Raw genomic sequence first — 27975 nt, forward strand, 5'->3', positions numbered from 1 at the left:
GTTTTTGTGCAGATTTAGTGTAAAGAGTTCTACATATGAAAAAACTTTAATAAAAGATGTGATTTGATGATTGTGATTAACTTGCTAGAAGAAATGATGTGAAGATAATGCAAGATTTAAATTAAATTTAATCTCGTTTAATGGCTCAGATTTGTAAAGATAAATTCAATATTTATAGTGCAAATATTGAATTTTTATTTATATGCAGATATTGAATATTCCTATCACTAATTAATATACGATAGCATGAGGAAAGGATACACAATTTACAATTAACAACGCCATAATAGTTGAAAGACTATTTAGAGACAGAAGCCATGAGATAGAGGCATGGATACTTTTTATTTTTCTTCTTCATAACCATCTCCTCATGTTTAGACTCATATTGTCTTTGATTTGTGCTCTATACATGGTTAAATAGTTTTCTTAGTTTCTAGCATTGGACTATGCTTGTTGACATTGGGTTTTCATAGAGCGATTGACAATGGCATAAGTAAAGGTTTTTTTAGAGATGGCAAAACGGGCCGCCGGCCCGTTTAGCCCACGCCCGCAAATGCCTGTAAAAATTTAAGCGAGCGCGGGCATGCCCGCATTGACTTGATGGACAAAATTCAATGCTCTGCCCATTTTAAAATGGGCTTGCGGACGGCCCGCGAACATTGTTGAATAATTATAAAAAAATCATATAATAAATGAAATTAAATTAAATAAAGTAGTTGATGATAAAAAATTAACAATTTCTTTTTAATATTTTATATGAAGTTTAACAAATTATATTAAATTACAATTTTTTAGGGAATAAAAATCACATTACATCATAACTTATTTAAAATTTTCTTATTTTTTCTTAAATTATATTTATGGGCCGCCTGCATGCCCAATGGAAATACCCGCAAACTTGGCGGGCAAAACGGGCCGAGCAAAAACTGACAAGTGGACAAAAATTATATGCCCTGCCCGCAAAGAAATGCGGACTATGCGAGCGCATCCATGGGCAATGCCCATTTTGTCATGTATAATTTGTTTGAATCTCATACCACGAGAATAAGTAATGGTTTCAACCGAACACAATTATACGAGAGATAATACTACCTACTATTGGGAATCCACCTTTATAACTTAAATTTTGATAGAAGAGTTTAGATAATTAGGATTCATGCTCATAATTCTAAGAGCTTTCTTATCTTATATTTTATAATATTTTACTATATATTTAATTTTATATTATTATTTTTTATATTTCCAATTATTCTCCTTTTTAAGTGTTTAAACAATTAAATAAAAATAATTAAGAAATACTTCCAACTCTTGTGGGATCGATCTTTTCATTAATTGACAATAATATAATACACTTGCACTATCATACATATCATTAAGCATTTGTCTGTGTTGAGGAGAAGATCGTGAAAAATGGACTTGAGTGCTCAAGCCAATACAAGAAGTGAAGGCTAGGAGTGATCAAGACCCAACTTTATTCGCTCATTCAGTTTGACTCGATCATGATGAAACCCAAATAAGGTTGAGTCTCATCGGGTCTAGGGTTGGGTTGAGGTTCAAAAATTAGAATCGAACAACATTTAGGGTGAGGCAGATGACAATCATGACCCAACATGTCTCATGCTCACTCATTCATCATATTTGTATTGTCTCTATTCAATTGTATAGATAGTTATGACATCTCTTTGGTAGAAAATACTATTGATTTTCTAATTTTTTCATTATATATACATGATTAACAATATATATCATTTCATATGTCAAATTACATATTCATAATAATAATTAAAATACCAACAAAATGTTGGTCTACTGGTGTAAGGTCCCGCTAGATCTCCAAGATGACCAAAAGGTCAAGCGTTCAATTCCTGAGAGCGACACTTCTTATGAGGGACAACCACGCACTTCGAAAAAGATTAGTTCCTTACCCAAAAGGGTGATGAGACACTCTTAGTAGATTATGTATTACATTTAATCGGGTCTAGGGTCCGGTACAATTTAAAAAAATGATTCGACCAACATTTAGGGTCGAACAAGAGACAAACCTTAGTCGACTCATGCTCACTCAAAATAAAGACTACAAGTACTAGAAAAACAAAGTCCAATTATTTAACATGACAGCTAAATGGAAAAGTATGAGACATTATCATAAATGAGACGTATCTCTAAAATAATTTATCTTTATGCTTTTAGATGAGAGATTAATCCCTTTTAAATTACTAAGACTATTTCTCACATTAAGTAAGTATCATTTTAAAAGATCAAACTTTGAATTTTATCATAAACAGACTCAAACTCATGTATCATTTTTTGTCAATTCACTTCTATCTTGTTTCAAGTAATGAATATTCACAATTTAATGAGATATATGATTTTACTCAATAAAAAAACTTGTTAATGGGAGTCAAAGATATGTTAAAACAGTTATTAATAGAAAAAATAAATAATAAAAAGGAAGGGGACATACATAGTAGTTACCGTTGAGAAACCCGCAGCGGATCATTGGTTGGCGTGAATCCACAGGAAAACATCAGAAAAATCAAATAGCTATATCACATGGACTTCTATCTAAAACTTTCTATCATCATGTACATGGACTTCTATCTAAAACTTTCTATCATCATGTAGAGAAAGACTTGGTAGAAATATAAGTATATAAGGACAATCATTAAAATTTTGATAATATATTAAAATTTTAATTATAATTAAAATTAGTCATAAATAATAACATAAAAAATATAAATATACTTATCTCTAAATATGATAATGTGGTTTATGTTAGAAGTTTTTCTCATTCCCATAGTACCTCACTCAGTGATTGGTTGAAATAAAAAGAATATCTTAACCAATCATAACAACCAAAGAAATTTAGAAATTAATGTAATAAAAAACTAATTAATGTAATAAAAAACTTTATGACGACACATCTAACACACCATTTCTCTATATAAACCCTACTTCACCCCTTCATTTCTCACATTTCGATACTCACTATCTCTTCAATCTCCTACTTCAATTTCACTTTCCTTCTTTCGCATCAATCATGGGTAAAAAAAATCATAGTTTCATTTTCTTCTTTCAGTTTTAATCCATAATTGATTATTGATTACTCTGCTTAATCACTTTTGATCTGTTTTTTTGTGTGAATGATTTGGATCAGGCAAGATTAAGATCGGAATCAACGGTAAACTCATCTCGTTTCTCAGATCTTTCATTTTTTGCTTCAGATCTTGTCGTTTATTATTTATTTATTATTAATTTAATATAAAAAAATGATGTAACAGGATTTGGAAGAATCGGAAGATTAGTTGCCAGGGTTGCTCTACAAAGAGACGATGTTGAACTCGTTGCTGTTAACGATCCTTTCATCACTACTGATTACATGGTAATTAGAAGTTATAATTATAATCTGAAAATTATAATTAAAAGTTATTTCACAGAATCATGACTACTTAATAAAAATTAGACACGGATAAAATTGGTAATTAACCAGAATGGTTTTCTTTTAAAAAAATAAATTAAGTTCTTAGATCTGAAGTATAATTGATTGTTTGGTTGTGTAGACCTATATGTTCAAGTACGACAGTGTTCATGGACCATGGAAACATCACGAGCTTAAGGTGAAGGACTCCAAGACCCTTCTCTTTGGTGAGAAAGCCGTCACTGTTTATGGTCACAGGTATTGTTTTCAGTTATAATTATTATTATTGTTATAAGTGAAGGAAGAGGGTGAGCCTCTGTGCTTGACTCTTAGGTTTTGTTTGAGTTAGTTTTTGGAAGGGGAGGGAAATAGAAGGCTTCGAGAGTTTTGATTTCATGGATCCAAAGCATTTCCATTCGCTACATTACCTTCCAAAAATAACTCACAAACAAACCCTTAGTGGCTAAGAGGTCACATTTTTAAATTATGGAAACAACCTCTCCACTTGCGGGTAAAGTTGGGAGCCTCCTGCATTAGGATGTCTTGTTTTAAATGAACCGAATAAAAAGATGATTGGGTTTATTGGTGTTTGTTCAGGAACCCAGAGGAGATCCCATGGGCTGAGAGTGGTGCTGAAATCATTGTTGAGTCCACCGGTGTTTTCACCGATAAGGACAAGGCTGCTGCCCATTTGAAGGTTTGTATATCTAAGTTGGTATTATGTGTGCGATTTCATGGTTAGTTGTTAGGGTTTAGATTATTTTAGTTTAGAGTGTAATGTTTATATAATTATATGTTCTGTTTTTGTGTGATCCAGGGTGGTGCAAAGAAGGTTATTATTTCTGCTCCCAGCAAAGATGCTCCCATGTTTGTTGTTGGTGTTAATGAGCATGAGTACAAGCCAGAGCTTGATATCATTTCCAATGCTAGCTGCACAACCAACTGCCTTGCTCCTCTTGCCAAGGTTCCTAATCCTCACGATTCCTATGTTGATTGCTGTATTATTGGTTACTATTTGGCCCTGATTGTTTCTTGTCTACTATGTAGGTTATTAATGACAGGTTTGGCATTGTTGAGGGTCTCATGACCACTGTTCACTCCATTACTGGTAGGTTCCGTTGGTAGTTGGTTAATCAATGGTTACCTATTGCTGTAACATTTCTAAGTCATGTTTTTCTGTTGTTTTGTGAATCAGCCACTCAGAAAACTGTTGATGGGCCATCCAGCAAAGACTGGAGAGGTGGAAGAGCTGCCTCATTCAACATCATTCCTAGCAGCACTGGTGCTGCCAAGGTGAATATTTGATACTATCGTGTTTTGTTCTCTTTGCCACAACTGGGATATTGCATTGTGTTTACATGCCAACCTTTTTTGGCTTTGCTTTTCTCATTGGTACTTTTCTGTGTGAAGGCTGTTGGGAAAGTCCTTCCTGTTTTGAATGGAAAATTGACCGGAATGGCATTCCGTGTTCCTACTGTGGATGTCTCTGTTGTTGACCTCACAGTGAGACTTGAGAAGGCAGCCACCTATGAGGAAATTAAGCAAGCTATCAAGTAAGAACATATTAAATGGATTCACCTTTTGAGATATATTATATTTGATCATGTGTGGAGGTTATTACGATTTTGATATTCAAAATGTTCTCTTGAATCATTTGATTTAATATTGTTGTCTTTCTCAGGGAGGAGTCAGAGGGCAAGTTGAAGGGAATCCTCGGTTACACTGAAGATGATGTTGTCTCCACTGACTTCATTGGTGACAACAGGTATATATTACCTTATCATTATTATGTCACATACAGTTGGCAAGTTGTTGAACACACATGGTGCTAGACTGCTAGTTAGTGGCTATCAAGTTTTTTATTACTCTTATCTTATTTTACATTTTCATGTAATCCTCTACAGTTAGTAAGTAATTTGTGCTGTTTTTATCATCGTTCCAGGTCAAGCATTTTCGATGCCAAGGCAGGGATTGCTTTGAATGATAAATATGTGAAGCTTGTGTCATGGTATGACAACGAGTGGGGATACAGGTAATGAATGTGCACCGAGATGTGCAAATGTATTGTTAATTCAGACTAGATCTAGTTCTAATATAAAGAGACCACTGTATTTTAATTCATGGATCTAATGTATGTTTTTTTGTGATCCTGCAGCACCCGTGTTGTTGACCTGATTGTTCATGTTGCTAAGACTCTTTAAGGTGGTGGTGCTGCAAAGTAGCCTCTACATGGGAGTACCTTGTGTTTAGCAATTTATCTTTTTCCTTTGAATGCTAAACTGAGAAGTTTGAATAAATTGTCTTATGTGCTGATCCCTTTGAGGAGGGATAACTTATTTCTTGACTTTTTTGGTTGCCTCTTGTGGAGGGGATGGAGTTTTTCGGATTTTTATATACTTGATGTAATTGGCTTTAGCTGATTGTCTCGGTAGATGATTTTTGCCGTTCTCTATTTATTGTTGGTTCTCATGTTTATTTATTTTCCTGGTTTGAATCATGCTTTCATGGTACTTTAATTTATAAAAACAATGATAATTTATAATGAGACAGCACACCATCTATACCTGATATGTTAAATTTATAATATGAGACAGCACACCATCTATGCCTGATATGTTAGTTATCACTTTTAAACAAAAGTAATACATTAACTACATATAAAACTTTGTCCTTACTGTAGATATGTGTTCAACTCTAGTTTGTAACCGTATTTTTACTTAGTTATTATTAGAGAAAAATAAGTGCAACTTATAGTCTTATACCACTCCATCCTACCAAAAAAATTATGAAGCAGGAGTTATTCTTTCCATCATGGAATTGCTAAAATAAATAAGACTGTAGTTGTCTCATTCGAAAGTATTTGATGTTAGGGATTCGAGTGCGATTGAGGCTAGGGATTCGAGTGTGATGAACAAAGCTTTGTCCCTAGATTAGTTAAAAGGACAAAAATTAATTTGTTATTGTCTCAGTACGATATCACTGTACGGTATTAAAATTTATTTAAAAATTAAAGTGGTAAAATTCTCTTGTAATATCCCTAATTTATAGCAATTTAAGACTTCCATTTTCTCAGTTCATCTATAATTAGGGGACTGACTGAAGTAAAAACGAATAATTGTTATATAAAAATTATACATGATATATGATTAAGATTAAAGTCGGCGAATGTTAATGGTCACATAATCATTTAAAATCATACTAATACCAACAAACATAGTTATAAAAACCGTATCGTACCGGCCGGTTCAACCGGAAAACCGGTGAACCGGGCCCCTACCCGGTACGGTACAGGTGTTGAACCGACTAAATATCAAAATCGGTCAAAAACCAGTTAAAACCGGTGAACCGGCCGGTATTTTACTAAACCGGCCAGTTTATACACATATTTTTAAAATAAAAAAAAACTTAAAAACTTAAAAATTCATTACAAGGTGACCCATTTTTCCAACTCTTTTTCAACCCTTTTCAAGACACATACTTCCAAGACATACTTAGATTACACCTTTTGCTTCCCTAACATGGTAGAAAAGTATAATATTCATATGAGACAATTTTGACTCAAAACTCCAAATTTATTTTTTGTAGAGTGAGTTGTGAACTTATGTCATTTATTTATATTTTGCGGTTGTTAAGTGATACTTTTGGTTTGATATATGTTTTTTAATTTAGACTTTGAATTTGTTAAAGACTTAAAATTGTTTATTTATGTGAATTTTGAGTAGATTATAAATATGGATTATAAATTTGAGTATATACCTATTTAGAATTTTTTTGTTATAGGTTTTTATATATAAAAATATAAGTAGGTATGTCCGGTTTAACCGACATGCGGTTTAATTACTGAACCACTGGTTGAACCACTGTATCACTATACCAGTACCCTGACTGGTTTGATAACCAGTAGTGTTTTAACAATACTGCCAACAAGACGTTAATATAGTAGTATGAGATTCACCTAATCCCAAGTAGACAAAAAAAAAGGTAAAGATATTTATTCATTAAAGTGATATTTGCTGGTTGGCAACATATACTAAAATGATTTAGATAATCAATATTATTGGTTATTATATCAAAAAAATTAATTCATACTAAGTATTCTTATGACTTGTAATAACATGTTCTCACTTCAGTAAATCTCCATATCCTAACTTACAAGTTAAAAATACGGTTCTATATGACATCTAACTTTTACCAACCTGGAGGAATTGCAACATAAGTCCACCTAACTAACTATATCATGAATCCTACTTTTTTTAGAAAACTGATAATAATATTATTCCCTATTATGTTTATAGCATTTCATATAGAGTGTATTAGATATTTCTATCCAAAAAAATATGTGTTTACCTTATTCAATAAACTGTTATTGTGGTGGCAGTCTTCAAAAGGGAACAAATACAATGCGTTTTAGATATGGAGACTGTCTTGAATGCATGTTATTTTTGCCATGAATTAATGATACAAAGATAAATGTAATAATCTATAATTCTATATCTATATCTATACTATATATAAAAGGAAAACATGGTATAATTTTATTTTCCTATTTTGTCCTTAAACTTTTTAATTTTTACAAAAAACCATATAATAATATGTAACCATCACTAGCATATTAACCATCTCCCTAATATTATAATATAAATTATCCACAATAAAATTTATAATATAAAATATACTCAATACAAAAAATATTCTAATACTTCAAAATAAAATATATAAAATTTAAATTAACATTATAAAAATATGAATCTAGGCTGACAGACACAAACACCACTAATAATAATAACAATACTGTGTGGGTGATTTACAATATGAACATATAGTATTGTCTTGTCGTAGTTAAAGCAGAATAATATAATTTAAATAATGCACACTAAGTTATCTTATTTTATATTTATTCCTTTTTCACATTTTATACACATTTCTATAGGTGAAATAATTCAATTGATATTTTATTTTGTCTCTCCTTAATAAATTCCTTTAAAAACTAGTAAAATAATATTCTCAACTCGTGTTCATACAAGGGTGTATGTATAGTAACAAAAATTCATTTGATCACATAAATGGATAAAAGAACCACAATCTCCTCCCATAAAAAAATATTATTGAATATAACTAGTCACATTTTTTAGGGATTAGTGCGAGATTCCCCAATAATAGGGATACTGATGACAACTTCTAGGAGATATCTTTGATTGTAGGATTATTTTAGCTTGAAATTAAAAATTTTATGAATCAGAATTCGGTTTTAAAATCGATAGAGATTTTTAGGCCAATTTTAGGATGAATTTGTGGGAAAAATGGAAAAGATATGAAGATGGAGACACCACAAGTTTAAGAGCTTGATAGGTAAATGATATTCACCACAAGGAAGGATAATTGATAAGAATTTAGATGCAACACCGAGAGGGTAGTGAGTCTTAGAACGCCACAAGAATAAGGATTTTGATAAGTTCAAAGTAAGGAGCTCTGGCTCAACTTTAGGAATTCAATTCAATTTTTTCTCCAAAACAAACTTGTTTTATTAATGAATAAGTCAAAGCTATAAATACGCAATCTGCCTTGGCTGAAATAAACTAAAGATAAGTCTAAAAATAAAATCCTAACTATCTTTGAATATTAAAAGATAATATCCTATTTAATCAAATCTGAAATGCAAACGAAAATTCTAACTAATCCTAAGATTATGTGAAGATAATGAAATTTAGAATCCTAATTTATCAAGTAGATAAGATCTAATCAAATCTGGTTGGTTTGTTGAGCCTTGAGTCTTGAACCAAACTTGCTTGATCCTTGGGTGCTTGGCCGAGGGCCTTGAGTTGAATTAGCCATGAGCCCTCTTGAGATCTTTGGTTCACTTTGGGTTGCACCCTAGAGAGTCATAGTCGAGACCCTTAACTTAGTATGGTTGATTTGTTGAAAAGATAATGTTTGGTTGAGTTGTTGGTCAAAACAAATCTATCTTTACTTGAATCCTTAATTGTAGTTGCCCAACCTCTTGACTTTATCTCCTTTGATTTAATCAATTAATTTATTCCTTGCCTTATCTCCTTGTTGAATTGATATTAGCCTTAGAGATAGAGTCCTAACCGAACCCTTTTGTCCTTCCTAGCTTGAGTCGTGCCATGTCTTGTCCTTGGCCTTGTTCAAGAGTTATAGTTGTGAGCCAATGATGCATCTTACCATGCTACCTTGTCCTAGTTGTGCCTAGATGAATCCTTTAGCTTAGGTGAGCTACTTGGCCACTAATGGATTATGATACCAAAAAAATCTCAACCCCATCTTACATGAATTAAATACTAACATACTTTGATATTAAATAAAGAACTCCAAAGATAAAATAAATTCCCAAGTCTACATGAGAATGAATTCTCATTTATTCATAACAATAAAAATAACCTAAGTTTAAAATAGATCCTAAGGATATAAATGCATTTCCTTCATGTAATCTCCAGGGTCAATCGAGTCTTGTGTGACCTTCAAGGTTGTTGATTTGGCTTTGGCCTTAGTCATAGGACCTTCATAACTTCTCTTTCCCTTGGAATCAAAGATTGTCCCAGAAGGGTTTACATCATATACCCAAAAAAAGTATTCATACCATACAAAATAGACAATTAAACATCATTTTTTGGGTTTTGTAATTGTCCTATTAATGTGAAGCCTACCTTTTTTACTATTAATTATAATAATAATTATAAAAAATTGATAAATAGTAAAGTGAAAAGGAAAATGATATATTCTCCAAGTAAATTTTCCTATCCATAACAAAAGTAATATGAAGATGTAAGTGTGCATGAATATGAGATTGAAGAGGCAAGCATGCATCACATAATGTTTTGATGAAGACAAAGGACACACAAAGGTTGATGAAGACAAAAGAATAAAGGCAAAGGATCGACAACATGCATAAATGGTGAAGGACAAACTTGAGAGGATGAGAAAATCAACAAACAACAGGTATCAACGATAAAGTCAAGAGTCAAGTACATACAAGGCAAAACATTCAAAAGAAGATCTAGGGGTTAAGTATTTTTTTCATCTTTATTAGGTCTTAAGATGATTGCTTAGTAAGAGTCTAGGCTAGGATAAATCCTAATGAAAGTCTCACAAGCTAAAATCAATCAGAACTAAAATAAGACTTACATGCATACATACATGATTTATATGCACATGCATACATACATGATAATATGTTTTGAATGTGTTTAAAAGGAGTTTTAAATCTTACATCATTCAAAGACATGCATCATGCTTTTACAAATCATGCAGGAAGTTAATTCAACATTAAAAATATATTTTAGAAAACCATTTAATCGATCAAGAGTGATATTAATCGATTAAGTTTTGGGAACCTATTAATCAATTAAGTCATGTTCTAATTGATTAAGCTGGTAAGAAACCCGTTAATCGATTAAATCAATTGTTAATCAATTAAGTTGGTAATTGTTTCTGTTTTCTGTTATTTTGAAGAAACTTGTTAATCGATTAAGGATTAGTATAATTGATTAACTGCAGTTAAAAACAGAACAATATATAAACCCAAGTTTTTCATATTGGTTATGAAAATATAGATCATATTGGAAAATATTGATTTAGAGGGTTAGAACACATTTTCAAAAACAAAGAGTTTTACACTTTATTGAGAAGATCTAAAGCTCAAACTTTCATATCTTTAGAAAATATTTTCGAAGTGTTCTTTCAAGAAAAGAAAATGGTAAATCTTTACAAGATACCCGTTGATCTGTCATTGTCAAATTTGTGAAAAAGAAACATGCATCTCACGCATTGTATTTCTATATTTGTGAGATCTTTCAGGGGTTCTTAAATTTGTAGAAGATTGTAAAATCTGCACATTGAGGTGCATATGTAACTTGAAGAATTTTTGTTAGACTTAGGCAATAACACATTCTCTTGGTGTGTTGTATCACCAAAGAAAGAGAATAGGTTTGGGAAAATCCTAACTGCGGTTAGGTAGGTGTCTTCGTGAGAAACAAGAGGTCTTGGTTGTAAGCGATACTTATGTTGGGGCTAGACTCGCGAACGGTGAGGTATCCTAGTAGGCAAACTTTGTAGTCAAACCGAAGTGGGAGTTTAAGATACAAGAAAGGAGCGTCTTAATTCTTGTATTGGAATTATGTTTGTAAGAAACATTGAAGATTCCATAGTGAAGATAAAATCTCCCAAGATGAGAAGGGGAGATCTAGATGTAGTTTGCAGTGGACAACAAACGAACAAGATAAAAAGCCGAGTCTTATTCTTCTTTCCCTAATTTAATATGAGGTAAAACCCAAACCCAATAACAACAGGTTTAACTCATTAAATTCGGGTTGAATTCAAGTGTAATTTTCATTGTCATTCTTATCACTTATCACTTACTAGAGATAATGAGTTAGATAATTGAGATACATTTCTACTTCTCTGGTGTTGATGCTCATTTCCAAACCCTAGCCATGTCATTTAATATGATTGAAAATGTAAAATCATTTACCAACATGTTTCCTTAATATATTTTTCAAAATCTATCCAAAGCTTTTCGAGTTCTATTCTTATTCACAAAACTCATAATTACAAAATTTTAAGAAGAAGAATTTGGATTAGAGGTGGTTAACAAAACCGGTAAAACATATTCTATAAATGCCAGAGCAAATTTCAATTTTAACAAAGAGCTACTATTAAGGGTGACAAATGGATGAATTGATTGAATTTGGATTTTAATGGATGAATGAAAAGTGATCCACCAATTTATATAACTTCATCAAAACATATTTTAAATTATTCAATCTATCTGAGTCCAAACTTAATAAATACATTTCAATACATTATGAATTCATTTTAATGGATCAAATGAATGAATGTTAAATCCATTTTTTTAATGAGAATAAAAAGCACTTTAACAAAAAGTCATCCATATAAAATCACAATTTCAATAAAGCATTTTAAAAATTCATTGTTTAAAAGACACATTTTAAAAAAAAAAAATCACAATTCAAAGAAAAAGTGTTTAAAAAATCATGGTTGGAGAATCACGTTATAAAAAAAGTATTTTTAAAAGCATTCTTTTAAAATAAAAACATTTTAAAAGAAAATGAATTTTAATGAAAGGTGCTTTTAAAAAAATCACTTTTAGAAAGAGCTTTTGAAATTTTCATAGAAACACTTTTGAAAAATCATTTTTATAATATTCAACAAGAATTTGATGTTTAATTTTCATATGTCTAATGTTTTTAATAGATATTTAGTTATATTATGTATTTAAGAATAAAATTTTATTATTAATCAAGCCATATTTTATGTCTTACTTTTATCATTGATCTTACTAATTATCTGAGTGAGAAAGTAAGAATTGAGATACCGAAAGGAAATTGAAAGCAATGGTAAATGTTTGTTTGTTTAGATAAATTGAATATATATTAGATATAATTGATGAATTTGAATTCATCCATATTTAAAATTATTCATTAAATTATATTCTTCTAAATCAATAAATAAATTTAGATGAATTTACTTTTCTTTAATTTGAATGGATTGTGAATAACTTTACCTCCATATGTGATTAGTGAAGCTTTTTGTTCGCCCTTTTCACCATAATAGTGGGTAAGCTTCAATACATTGATTCATCCTATATTATTCACTCTCATGTAATTTTCAAATGCATTTTGAAATAATAAATGATAATAGTGACACCCTTTCAACCACAATAATGGGTTTATCATTATGTTTATCAACCATTATTACTCACTTTCCATTCATTTTTATTAGCTTAGTTTAATTGAGAAATATACGTCATAGCCCAGGTTAAAGTTGCGTTATATAAATGTATTTACTTTATAACGTAAAATAAAATATTATACCAACAATATATTTATCTAATGGTATAAAATATTGATAGATTCACATTATGATTTTAATTTTTGGAAGTGAGTCTTATGTGAAGAGCCACTAACCCAAAAGAATACCTTTGGTATAAAAAAGTAAAACAAACTGTCATCTTATTCAAATCTTGTTATGTTCAAGTTGCCATTCAACTCTCTCACATTCTTCACTTCACTGCCATCGACACATTTTAAAACTTCTTCTCTCTGAACCCTAACTTTACATTTGAATTTACATTTCATTTTGAATTTGAATTTGAATTTCTGACTCTTTCAACCCATGGCCACCGCTGCATTCAAATCCACCACCAAAAGAACCCCCGTCAAAGCGAATTCCTCCACCGACGACTCCATCACCTCCACCTCCACCTCCACCTCCGTCCACCGCCAGCGCCGTTCCCGGAGTCTCAGCCAATTCTCCCGCCCCCTCCACGCTCCCGACACCAAGGGGAAGTTCGTCAACACCGTCAGGGGCTCCGGCTTCCCAGAGATCAGCCTAGATGATCTCGCCATCGAGTTCTTCGATTCCGCAGACCGCGGCCGCTCCGGTTCTAGAAGCTTCGAGCCCAAAGTTAGTCCGTCGGCCGGTACCGCATCACAGAGGCGAGGGAGGTCCGTTTCAAGGAAGAGCAGCGGAGGTGTTGATGACCGGAGGAGCAGTATTGGAGGGAGTGGAAGAGCGATCTCCGATGCTAATTCGAGAAGAAGGAGATCGGTTTCGGTGATTCGGTACCAAATTAGTGACTCTGAGGTAACAACTAATTAACAATCCTTTGGTTTTTGCCTAATTTCAAGTAATATATTATATTTACTCTATTTTAGTTAATGTTGTCAAACCTGAACCTGATATGAAACCAATTTACATTAGGTTTAAGAGATTTAAATACAGTATAATTACATATATAATTAATAATTTTAACTATAAATATATAAATGAAAATTGTATACGATTAATAATTATTTATAATAATAACGTCTCTTCATCTCTTTCTTAGGATTTGAGTTAAAACAAAACATTAAAAGAGTATTCTGATTTAACTTGGTTTGACATGATTTAACCGGAATTTTGTTGATTCAAAGTGGTCTAACTTTTCACTGGCTAAGATTGCAAACCAAAGACGTTTTCAAGTGTGATTAGCTATCAGGCCGATTGGACCGTTCGGTCTAGTTCTCACAACACTAATTTTAGTTTTGAACTTGAATTTGATTTTGTTTCCAATATCTGGTTCAGGGTAATAGTAAGGTTACTTTCTATAAAAAAATAGTAAGGTTACTTCCTATAAAAAATAATAGTAAGGTTACTTGCCTTGTGACGTGGAGGTTGGGTTCAAATCTTGGAAAATGTCTCTTCACATGCATAAGAGTGAGTCTTGTGCATCAAGGCGCCCTTTATCTGATTTATTGATTTTAATTGAATGTGTCTCTTCTAATTATACATTAATTAAAGTAAACCACAACCACCATTTCAGTCACTGATATTGTAGGCACTCACACATTACTCCATGACTTTATGAGATTCCTATTTTATAGTTCCGGAAAAATGTAAAAACCAATGCATTAGTCACTTAAACATGTCTCCGCAACATATGAGTTGCAAGGATTTCGGGGATTAATTAATATGACTGGTGTTTACAACTCTAGGGACTGATAGGACTGAACCTTAAGATTTAAAGGACTAAAATGATAATTTCTTAAAGTGAATTATTGCGCATTTTTAATCTTTTAGTTAGTACTATGTTTGTTGTTGGTATAATTTTTTCAGAGATACTATTGTTTTCACTTCATTTGAAGATGTTCGGGAAGTATAGTGAGGATGGAAAGAAAATGGATGGGCGGACAAATTTTAAATACAGTATTATGTTCATTTAGGGTCTGTTTTCTAAGTTTTTCTTTAAAAATATCAATTTTCATTAAAAAAACCACTTTGGTATTTATATATTTATTTGGTTAGACTTTTACTAATGCAAAAATCTGGAGAAAAACTCATCTCCAGATTTTATGAGAAACTATTTTTCCCAGTTTTTTTTAAAAAGATCATGCAATGAAGAGAGAGACAATGTACCTAAATGTGTTTTATAATTGTAGCTAAATGCAAAGCGGTATTGATTTACGGAAAAAGCTGTACAACCAAAATCAGTTTTTTTAATACTTAAGAATCACTTTATTTCAAGCTTAAACAAATGGGTCCTTAAGCTTCCCATATAGAGTTAAGATTGTTTCCAATAATTGGATTTGAGAAAATACCACATTGTTGCTTTCAATATTGGGGGAAAGTCAGTTTTACTTTAAGGGAGAGGCTGAGGTTGCTATGTAACTGTTAACTTGCTTAAACATATAATCTCATGACTAAACTTGCCATCTAATCTCTTGGATTTGTCAACCTGTGTTTTAGTTAATATTATTTCATAAATTTTATTTCATTTAAATTTATCCTTGAACAAATTATGAGTAACCTATGAGCTTGGTTGCTCGAGTTATACAAGTCTCTTACTAGTACTTGACCTCTGGGTTAAACTCAATCAGAATGCTTTACTTACAGTTTAACTTAATATCCCCTTCTCTACATTGGTCTTTTACCTCATTGTAACAACAAAAAAAGTATATATTTAATCCTTGTTGGGTGGACTGTGTTTGTTAAGGTTCTCTTAAACATGTTCCATTAGAAAATACATTGATGTATTTATGCATGGATATATCTTTCATGGTACAGAGTGACATAGATCATTCTCAGAACTCTAGAAGTCGCATGAATCTGAAAAATACAGATAACGGGAACAAGGTGATGCAAAAACTAGTTTCTTCAGATCGAAGACCTGTGCTAAGAAAGTCGCTTAGCCAGAAAGATTTCAAAACATATGATGGCTACTCTGTAAGTGTGACAATTCTCTAGATTTGATTGTTAAATTTATGTTTATATTTTGTTGTAAATGCTTGAGAACTAGTGGTAATTTTCCATTGAGAGGCTTGACCATTAATCATTATGCATCAATTGAATATCTTAGCCTTATGTGGGAGAGAGTAATTTTGATAATATATTCTATTGGCTGAGATTATTGAGATAATAGAAGATTGTCAGCAGGAATAGAAGATTCTATATTTGATTAGGATTAAATAAACAACATTCAAGTCTTTATCCCACTAGGTGAGGTCAGCTACGTAGATCAAATGATACCATAATACTCTATTATAAATCATGTTCATCGATAAAATATTGATATCTAAGTATTTCTTAATCATTTCGCCTATAGTTTTTCTTGGTCTCCCTCTTCCTCTAGGAGTTGGACTAGCATTCATTTGACCTACTCTCCTTACACTTACAGGGGCTTCTACTGTCTCCTCCACTCATGTCGAAACCAACTAAGGCATGATTCTACCATCTTTTCTAGAATAGGAATTACTCCAACTTACTTCATAATGCATTCATTTCTAATTTTATATTTTCTACGAAGTGGCAATGCGAAAGAATAATTTTATGCCTAGTTCAGGAACTCTATGATTTCTCATGGCATAATTCATCAATTTACTTACCCTTACACACCGCAACAAAATGGTATTGTTGAACGCAAACATTGTCACATCATTGAAACTGCAAGAACACTTTTATTAAGTGTCATTTTACCTTTAAAATTTTAGGGTGATGTAGTTCTTACTGTCATTTTCGTAACTAATAGGATGCCCTCGTTTGTTTTGAATAACAAAGTACCTTACTCATTGCTTTGTTCAAGTGATGACCCTTTTAAGGTTCCTCCATGAGTTGTTGGTTCTACATGTTTTGTGCATGACTTATCTCCTGGTTTGGATAAGTTGTCAGCCCGTGCAATCAAACGCATATTTTTTGGATATTCCTCCATCCAAAAGGTTACAGATGTTACAATCTTTCCACTCATTAGTTTTATTTCTCAGTCGATGTCATATTCTTTGAGGATACTCCTTACTTTAGTAACCTTATACTCTATTTGGTTCAGAAAGGAAAATGGAATGGAAGAAAAAGGAAAGAAAGAAAGTTCAAGGAATGAAAAGAAGTAGAATTGAGGTGAAAAATTAGTTGTTTGGTTTAAAAGAAAAAGGAAGGAAAAAAGTTATAACATTTCTCTCCTCTTATTAAGTTGTACAAAAAATGAAAGGAAAAGAAAAAGTATATTTTTGAAATTACATAAATACCCCAAATAAGAAATGTCACATTTACAATATTGGCGTTTTTTCTAGTTTCTAACATGTATAAAACATAGGAGATCCATACATTCTTTGACCAAACTAACTACAAGAAGTATAAATATCAAACAAACACTTTATAAACAAAACGTTATGTAGAAATGCAGCAAATAAGTGTATCATGTGAGTGATAAAATAACAATTAAAGAAAAAAAAAAACACTTCTATAAAAGAATAATACAAATATATCATCCCACAAAGTTCTCCAAAAAATAATTAAAACTGAAACGCATTATTCATTTTTCTTCTAAAACTGAAATGCATTTCTAAGGCAATATTGCTTAAATACACAAGAGAAGAGTGAATTTATAGTCAAATTTGATCCGCAAATATACAAAGAGTTAATTTATGCTATCTAATATATAATTAATTAAGAGTAAATTATATTAGCATCCATTGTAGTTTAGTTTAATTACATCCACCATCCCTATTGTTTAAAAGACTACAGTTGTCTCCTCTACAAGGTACTTATTGATGTAAGTATATTAATTAGGTGTTTTTGTGTGGGGTAAAAAAGAGATAGGTGGTTTGTGTAGTTTTACTCAATTTTAAAGGGTGTCAGTGTAATTCACTCTTATTTTTATATTTGTTCAATGTAAACTCTCCACTAAGGGTGAGACCAAGCCTCGACACAATGGTAAGGTTGTTTGCCTTGTGACTTAGAGGTATGAGTTCAGATCCTGAAAATAGTCTCTTCTCTTGTGGCTTGCGAGAGTAAGGCTGTGTATATCTATCATTCACAAACTTCACTTGGTGAGAGTCTCATGCACTGGATCGTCCGAATATTGTAAACCCCTCATTGTACAGTATGAAAATTTGGTTGTGACCCCCTCCTACCCCGTGAGACTATTGATAAAATCTTCTAAATATAGTATTATGAATGATATTTTTAACATCCTTATCCTGCTAGGTTATTCTCAACTTCTCATTACACATATTTGAATTTTAGCTAAAATTGAAGATGCTTCTTTGGCTTTTCAGAGTCAGTCTTCTGTTCTTACGGATGATGAAGGAGCAGGTGCTGCCTACTTTAATAAAGATGGAACTAAGAAACTACGACCAATTTATAAACCCAAGAAGGTTGATGAATTACAATTGTGAAAGGAGCACTTCCTTAGTTTGACGAATATACCTTCTAATATTCATCCTGTTTTGAAAATCTTCAGGTGGAGCTTCCTGACATGGATAATGGATTGCACAAAACAACCGGGAATGAATCAAGACATATGAGAACTGAACAAGTCTGTGAAATGTTAATTAGGTTTCAGTAGCTCTGCTTGTTAGTATGCTTACTTGCATGCATGAGTAGACTCTATTGCGTATTTGCTTCTTCTCGATTTGTTCACTGATTTTTCCCCTACTTTGTTATGGAACTTCCCCTTTTAGGCTGTGGTGAGACCAAGAACCTCCACTTCATCCAAGGGTGATCGCATGCTGTCAAACAATTCTGATGTTATCAAGGCTGTTTCATCAATCAGAAGGAACTATGAAAGTGAACTGGAACAGGTAATAAAAGTAAAACAAAAAATAAGTTTTCTTTTATGCATCCTTATAACGTTCAAGTTTTTAGTGGGGTGGTATAAATTTCTAAATGATTGTGTCTACTGACTTATTATACTCTAATGCACTTCTTCTGTAATTGATATTTTTGGATTTTATTTTTGGTTTATGAGTAAAGTTGCACACTGGGCTATGGGAACCGTTGGTTTTTTATTTTCTGAAGTTCATACCTTGAGCTAGGAATCATTTTCTAGAATTTAATATGTTTACTTCCTAATGCTCTTCTGCAAGTTGGGCATGTTGGTTCTGGTTTTATACTATGTCCATGTCCTGAAAAAAAACCATTTCCATGCAACTCATTTTAGCTATGCCATCAAGACTCATGCTTCTGTTCAACAATTTACCTTAACAGCATTGCTTTTATCAGTTTGAGAAAAAAGAAATATGATTTTCCCTTTTTCTGGGTTTGGGAATGACAGTCAGAGAAGCGAAAACAAGATTTATTAGCTGAAGTAGTGTTTGAGGAGCAACGTGGCAGAGAACTTTCCAAGATTGTTAATGATTTGATTCCTGCTACAAAGAACGACTCTATACAAAAACCATCAAGAACCAGGAAGGTACATATGTCTTTTGTTTATCAGTATTCTGATAATGATTACCTTGTAATTTAAATGAGACTATATGTAATCTTTCTTTTGAAGGAAGTTCTGATGAATTATTATTTGACCTTCTTAAAAGTTTTTTATTTTATTTTTAATTTCCAGAGAAGTAATGACAGAAGTAGAATGTCTATGCGCTTGACTGAGGAGGCTGAGAAATATATTGAGGATTTTATTTCAAATGTTGAAGATACAGATATTTCATCACTTGATGGGGAAAGGAGCGACGCAAACTCATCCATCGGAGGACTATTAAAATCTGAAGCATTTAATAGTCCACCAATGCTTAGATCTCTTCCTGATATAACAGATGGGGTTGCATTGCCATGGTTGCAATGGGAGAGTGGTAATGGTGCTACTCCTACAACAGGTCCGGATAAGGCACAGCTGACACCGATTCCTGATACTGCCAGCTCCACTCAGGTTATCTCTGAAGTCTTTTCAAATGAGTGGTTTTCTTCAAATTATTTTAGCTTATTCATGGGAGTAACATGACTTTGAACAACAATATTACAATAATATGAATGCCAGAATGTCTCTTCACATTGCCTTTAATGTATTCACAAGCACACTTTCATTGGTTGGCAAAAGCAGAAGTCTCAAAACTAGAATGGTTTGTTTATTCCATTGCAATAAACAGATACTTAAGGATTACATTTAAATATTAGCACTGGCATGGATCGTATGCGTTTGTGTGACATGGTCAGAAGGTATCCAGCATGCACGAACATCATTAACTCTAGACATTTGCTCACACTTGTTGCATAATCTTGAGTTTTTAATATTGAGTAAGCTTAAACCGGAAGGACATTGCACAATTTTGTTTCTGACATGGAAAAACTTACACGAGTCCCAAACATTTCTGATCCACATTTTCTGATATTTAGTTCTCATTTTCTCCTTTTCTATGACTTGGATTATTGAATTCATTCTTGTTATAGGAAATAACAAAAGCACAAGATCAAAATAGCCATTCTGTCTTCAGTCATGGAAGATGGAGCCCCGATCTCCTCCAGGAGTATATCGGAAAGGATGTATTCAGTAAATCTGGAGAACCAGACCCGTCATTATCAGCCAAATCTAAATGGTTGAGTTATGATATGGATGATTACCTCAAAGTTAAAAGCACTGAAGATTTGATTATTGAGAGATGGATGCAGCAGCAGAGAATTAATTCAGGCACTCTCCTATTATGTAACCTCAGATTGTTTTAACATTATTTGTTTTTGAAAGATGGTTATTTCCCCTTCTACCCATGCATGATTTCTATGTACATATGAGTATAATTTATCATGTTACCAAGTATTTGAAGACTAGTAGATTGATAAAGGGTAAGTATTATATGTGCTACCTTTTTATTGGTTTAAAACATTGCACTTCTTATTTTTGTATGGGAATAATGTATTTCCTGGTGGGAGGAGATAACTCCCCTCCTTACACCAATTGCACAATGACACACGTCCCTTCATTATTTTTATTTTTTATTTTCTTTCTATTTTCTCATATTTTATTTTTATGAATAATGATTTTCTTCTCTCACTAGGAACCAAGAGTTTCATATTATCTCCTTCACTCTTACGCTGCCTATTCATTCACACACATTCACGTGAGAGAAAAATGCACTTCCATTTCTCATTCATTTACTCAAACACCTTCTTTTTCTCTCTCAAATATATATATTCTCTCACAAATCTGTATACACACTCACAAATATGCATATTCTCTCTTATTCTCTTTATCCGTGGTTGCAACATCGTATTTTGTCCAAAGGTTTTTGAATCCTTTAAAGTTCAGACTAAGACAATTAATGTTCATGTGATTGGTGATGGATGAATAATTGTTGAAAGTTGAAACCACACTTTGATTTTGTCAAAGAAAGGAATAATGCTGTAAAAAATAGATACACAATTCATGGCATAATCACATAAAATGAATTGTAGATATATGCATTCTCATAAGTTGAGATATTGTTTTTAAATTTGAATTTGTCATGTACATGTGTGTGAATGTGATTGTTTGATATTATCATGTGAACAAGAGTAATTGGAAGTATGACGTTATGTTGTAAATATTGTATATGATTAATGATAATGTAAACGATCTTACTTTCATCAATTTGGTTACTCATATTCCTTATAGTCATCGTCTATATTTTACTCACAATCACAATTCACACATTTCTTGTTTGGTGAAGATCCAATTCAAAATCAAGCTTAGATTAAAATAGCACCAATGGAACAATTGAATCAATTAAACCTCCAAATAATCTTCTCCAATAAAAAAATAAACTATCAGTTCAACATAGCACTAATCAAACCGTGAAGTCAAGATTGCAATGAAGGAAAAATGGCAATGGGGCTGCACAACATAGTAGATGATGCACTCTGAGTCTCAGCCTTACACCATCAATCGTGGACAGTTCTCTCTGTCACATAAACCAAATCTCTCTTTTTGGACTAATTTTAGTATGGTTTGAAGTACTAAAATGAAATAAACAAGACTTAAAGGGTCCGCTCGAAAGAAAACCACCAAACTTATTGCAACATGTAAGTTCAAGAGAGATAAAGAGAAGATTTGTGTGAGAATACACAAATTTGTGAGAGAATATCCACATTTGAGAGAGAGAAAGATAAGAATGAGGTGTTGTGAGTGAATGAATGAGAAGGGAAATTGCATTTTTCTCTACGTAAATGTGGGTGAATGAATGGGCAGCCTAAGAGTGAAGGAGATGGTAGAGAACTCTTAGTTTCTAGTGAGAGAAGAAAATCATTATTCAGAAAAACAAAATATAAGAAAATAGAAAGAAAATAAAAAATATAAAAATGAAGGGACATGTGTTATTGTGCAATTGGTGTAAGGAGGGGAGTTATCTCCTTACACTAGGAGATAAGTTATTCCCTTTTTGTATTGCCCCAAATAGTTTATATTAATGCTACTTCCCTTGCACCTTGAATTTGCTACTTCACAAGTGTTTATATCTAGTTTTTTTTAATAGGGTGAGCCTTCACACAATAGTAATGTTGTTTATTTTGTGAGATAAAAGTTATAGGTTCAAATCCTAGAAACAGCCTATTTGTTTGGAAGTCTCATGACCATTTTTTATTTATGCATATACATCTATTTGTGGGGTGAGGAAATATATTTTAAGAAAGGTCTTGGCTGCTTCATTTATGGTGATCCTTTGTTAGGTCATATGTGTGTATAGCTCATAGCCTATTATATTATTGAAATGGCAGCATATTCTGATTTTCTAATGAATAATACCAGAGAAAAAATATATGCACTGACAGTATACAAGATTTATATACTGTCATTGTATCTTCCACCATTGATGTTTAATTATTGTTGACTTTTAAAAAAAGTAACCCAAATAAAGGGTGGATGATAGTATGCATGTGTATAAATCTTTACACTGTCAGTGTACATATTTTACACTCATAATACTATCCGAAATGGAGCAACCTAACAGCCTCCAGTCATCGGAACTTTTATTCACCAGAATAAATAAGTCATATGAGTGAAAGTTTTATCACTTTTATGTCACTTAGGCATCCTTTATATATGTCATGTTTTTTTATTGAGTTTACTTGAACTTCACAAATAAAGTTTATTAAAAAAAGACACCAACTCTATAGTGAGCATAAGTTGTTAGGGAGAATATGATAGAGTGATGATAATAATCTGCCAAACACAAAGTTGTTAGGGAGAATATGATAGAATTAATCTATCCTAAGAAAATGGATTAAAGAAGATAAAATAAACATTAAATGCATCATTTTTTATTGATCCCAATTATAAATGAACAAGACAATATTTAAGGAAAATAAAGAAATCCTAAAATGATGATGACCATATAAGTTCATCATCTCACAATAATAAAATTCTAAATTTTTCATGTAATATTAATATTTAATTAAATCTAAATAATAAACTATCATATTCTATTATATTCTCTTTCTAATGAAACTAACAACAAACAAAATAATAAATTATCATATTTTATTATATTCTCTTTCTAATGAAATTAACAAACAAAATAATAAACATTCTATCATTACTGACCACTTTAAAATTAACCTTATCCTCAAGATTGGACTGCTTAGTAGGCTCTAGGTTGTCCTCAAGATCGTTGATGATAAAATAGTAAATAGTGAGAAAACTATCGACTTCTGAAAATGAGTGGATTATCTCTATATTGTCATGTAATTCTAATGGAGACCCAATAATCATCTAATCACAAATGAACCACATTGTACCATAAACAAGAGACTTTAATTGGATCATATTGGGTGAAAATAGTCCTCCTTGCACCTTGAAAATATAGGAGTTACCGTAGGGTTCATTGGCATTGTTGGCTATGCATGTAATAGAAGGAAAAATTTGGTTGCATATTGGAGATATTCATTCCCATCCTCATTCATGCACTCACCTAAATCTTTTACTATTACATGTTATGAGATTCATTATATTGGGCTGTGTTTGTTATAAAGCCCATTTACTTTTATAGCTTTCCTTTTTTATAAGTTGTTATGTTAGTTAGGAAGTTAAGATAGATATATTTTTCTCTTTAGCTTTCTATTCTATATAAGGTAGGTCTTCTTGGTCATTCCATTCATTCAATCGTTTTAATATTGCATCGATCAATAAAGAATATATTCATCTTCTTCTTCTTCTTTATGCTTTTGATATCCAATATGGTATCAGAGCTCTCACATTGAGAGCTCTGCTGCGCCGCTCATTCCTTCCCCATTGCCTATCTCCACATCATTACCTACCTTCATTTACTTTCCTTTCTTCATTTCTTCCCCGTTCCTTTTCTTTCGTCTCCCCTTGACAAAACCCATTTTTCTTTAGCTTCTAAACCCAAATTCAGCAACAACACCCACCGTTCCACAGATTCATCAACATGCAACAAGAAAACAACAACAATCATCACTTCGCAGATCCATCCCTAAATCCATGTAGCCCATACTATCTTCATCCTGGAGAAAACCCTGGATTTGTGTTAGTTTCTCCACCATTAGATGGTACGAATTACAACTCCTGGAGTAGATCCATGAGAAGAGCTCTTGGATCCAAAAACAAATATAAATTCGTCAATGGAAACATCAAGATGCCCAGCGTGACCGATCCAATATTTGAAGCGTGGGAAAGATGCAATAACATGGTGGTTTCTTGGATTACCAGATCCTTGTCCCCTCAAATCGCCCAAAGTGCAGTATATATAGATGGAGCACAAGATCTATGACAAGATCTCAAAGAGAGATTTTCCAAAGGAGATTACTTCAGAACTTCCAACCTATTGCAAGAAATCCATTCCATTCGACAAGGTGATCGAAGGGTATCAACATTCTTTACAGATTTGAAGACTATTTGGGAGGAATTGGATGCTTTGAGACCACTGATCCCGTGTATATGTGATGTAAAGTGTAGCTGTGAATCAATGAAGAGCAATATTTTCTATCGGGAATCAGATTATGTTATTTGTTTCCTTAAAGGTCTTAATGATCAGTATGGAACAATCAAAACACAAATACTACTCATGGAGCCATTACCATCAATGAACAAGTGTTTCTCCCTAGTCATCCAACAAGAAAGACAAATGGATGTCACAATTACTGACAACCAGAACAGTGCCATCAACAACATTAACACAAGGCCACACTGGAGAAATAATCCAAGCAAAGGAACTAATTTCAACCGAAGGCCATCACAAGAATCCAATAAATACACTGGGAGAGGTGGTGCATCGAGTGGCAATTCGGGTTTTCCCAATAGAGGTTTGGCCACAAGTAGTAGTAGACCCAAACCCATCATGGCAGGTAATAAAATCTGCACCTTTTGTGGCAGAGAGAACCATACACTTGAAACCTATTATTTTAAGCATGGGTTTCCTTCTACCTTCAATCCTAGACAAAGACAAATGGACCCTACAATCAATTCCTCTACAAGCCATGACAACACAACAGTAACCACCTCAATCAATAATGATTTCCATTCAGAGAAGGACAATGACCAAAAGGTTGTCCTCACCTTCAATCCAACTCACCAGATCAACTAGACTTCAAGTGAAGATGAAATTCTTCCTCACTCAGGTATGTATTCTTCTCATAATTGGTGGATCCTTGACACAGGGGCCACATATCATATAACCAATGATATATCTCATTATTCATCCTATTCTAGCATCAAGCCTATGACCATAAGGCTGCCTAATGGTGCTTCAGTCTTAGCCAAACATTCTGGCACAGTGGCTCTTTCCACTAATTTACATCTTACTAATGTTATGCATATTCCTGGTTTACTTACAACTTAATCTCTATTCACAAACTCACACTCATTCCAATTGTACTGTTGTTTTTTTATCAACATTGTTGCTTTATTCAGGATACAATTACCTTGAGGATGATTGGACTTGCTGAGGTTCACAACCATCTATACATTTTTCGCAATTTAACAAGTCCTACAAAACAAATTGTGACTGCTAATACATCTGTTTCTGCTCTTGAATTTGATTTGTGGCATTTTCGTTTAGGTCACCCATCTAAATCTGTTTTTGATACTGTTTGTAAACAACATCCTTATGTGAAATTCTGTGCCATGAATTACATGCTGTTCTATCTTACCATGCCCTATCCCCACCATACAAACTTTATACTCTTTCCATAAGTGCCAATATTGAACCAAAAACCTATCAATAAGCCATTTCATCCCCTGAATGGACTCATGCTATGAAAAATGAAATACAAGCCTTAGATGATAATAGCACTTGGACTATAGTTCCCCTACCTCCTGGAAAAAAGGCCATAGGATCCATAGGACATAAAGCTAGATTAGTTGCCAAAGGTTTTAACCAAACAGAGGGGCTTGATTTCTTCGATACCTTTGCCTCTGTTGTGAAACTAACCACTATATGAATGCTCATTGCCATTGCATCTTCCCAACATTGGATCCTAGAACAACTAGATGTTAATAATGCTTTCTTACATGAGGAGGTATATATGACTTTACCTAAAGGGTTTACTTCTTCTTTACCTAACTATGTCTACAAACTCAACAAATCTCTATATGGTTTAAAACAAGCAAGTCGACAATGGTTTGCAAAATTGTCTTTCGCTTTACCATATTTAGGCTATGTTCAATCCCATCATGAGCATTCATTGTTTAGCAAACATGATATTCATGGCTTTACTGCTCTTGTTGTTTATGTAGATGATCTTATACTTACTGGTAATAATCCTCATGAAATCTCCTATGTCAAAAATTATTTGCATTCTTCTTTTAAAATAAAAAATCTGGGCAAGCTACGATATTTTCTTGGTATAGAAGTGGCCTATTCTCAATAGGGAATCACTATCAGCCAACATAAATATACACTTGATCTGTTATCTGATACAAGCTTTTTGCACTCCAAACCTGCTCCTACACCAATGATAAAAGGCCAAAATCTCTGCCAAGACAACAATACGCACTTCTCTAATCCTATGTTGTATAGACAATTGGTAGGTCGTCTTCTTTACCTAACCAATACTCGCCCTGATATCACCTTCACTGTTCAACAAATCAGCCAGTTTATGGCCACCCCTACAATCAGTCATTACAAAGCTTTAACTCGAATTCTCCGATATCTTAAAGGTACACCTGGTAAAGGTTTATTCTACTCCTTTACTTCTCCTCTTCATTTAAAAGGTTTTAGCGACTCGGATTGGGCTAATTGTCCAGATACGAGACGTTCCATTTCAGGTTTTTGTATGTTTTTAGGCACATCCTTGGTTTCATGGAAATCCAAGAAACAAAACACTATTTCACGTTCTTCTTCCGAGATTGAATATAGAGTTCTTGCCTTTGCCTCTTGCGAAATTCAATGGCTTCATTATTTGCTCACTGCCTTTACGGTTTCTTTTAAACAACCTGTTGTCCTTTACTCCGATAGCCAATCTACTAGGCATATCGCTGCTAATTCAGTTTTCCGTGAACATACTAAACATCTTGATATTGATTGCCATATTACTCGTGAATACTTGAAGAATAATCTATTTGTTTTGCTCCCTATTTCATCTCAAGAATAGGTCGCTGACTTATTCACTAAAGCTTTGGATTTAAAACTTTTTGGTTACATGCTTTCCAAGCTGGGAATGCAAAATATACACTCTCCAGCTTGAGGGAGGGTATTACATCTTATGAGATTCATTATATTGGGATGTGTTTGTTATAAAGCCCATTTACTTTTATAGCTTTCCTTTCTTATAAGTTGTTATGTTAGTTAGGCAGTTAAGTTAGTTATATTTTTCTCTTTAGCTTTCTATTCTATATA

General features: G+C 32.8%; 2 protein-coding genes across 4 annotated transcripts; both read left to right on the forward strand.

Moving 5' to 3' along the window:
• LOC109326962 (glyceraldehyde-3-phosphate dehydrogenase, cytosolic-like) lies at positions 2928–5844 on the forward strand. Its single transcript, XM_019559913.1, has 12 exons — positions 2928–3044; positions 3158–3181; positions 3282–3382; positions 3561–3676; positions 4016–4115; positions 4236–4382; positions 4466–4526; positions 4614–4711; positions 4829–4971; positions 5100–5183; positions 5361–5450; positions 5574–5844. The coding sequence occupies exons 1-12, from the start codon at positions 3041–3043 to the stop codon at positions 5617–5619; spliced, it is 1014 nt and encodes a 337-aa protein (XP_019415458.1). The 5' UTR covers positions 2928–3040; the 3' UTR covers positions 5620–5844.
• On the forward strand, positions 13427–20997 carry LOC109326049. 3 transcript variants are annotated; one of them, XM_019558691.1, is made up of 8 exons: positions 13428–14041; positions 16001–16159; positions 18484–18582; positions 18669–18743; positions 18889–19008; positions 19482–19619; positions 19767–20084; positions 20603–20997. In XM_019558691.1, exons 1-8 carry the CDS (start codon positions 13571–13573, stop codon positions 20873–20875), a joined length of 1653 nt encoding a protein of 550 aa, XP_019414236.1. In that variant the 5' UTR covers positions 13428–13570; the 3' UTR covers positions 20876–20997. The 3 variants fall into 3 exon arrangements, with proteins under 3 accessions (XP_019414238.1, XP_019414237.1, XP_019414236.1); XM_019558693.1 differs by lacking the exon at positions 19482–19619 and having other exon boundaries at positions 13427–14041; XM_019558692.1 differs by lacking the exon at positions 18889–19008 and having other exon boundaries at positions 13427–14041.

Source organism: Lupinus angustifolius, chromosome LG14, assembly GCF_001865875.1.
Source record: "Lupinus angustifolius cultivar Tanjil chromosome LG14, LupAngTanjil_v1.0, whole genome shotgun sequence".
NCBI lineage: Eukaryota > Viridiplantae > Streptophyta > Magnoliopsida > Fabales > Fabaceae > Lupinus > Lupinus angustifolius.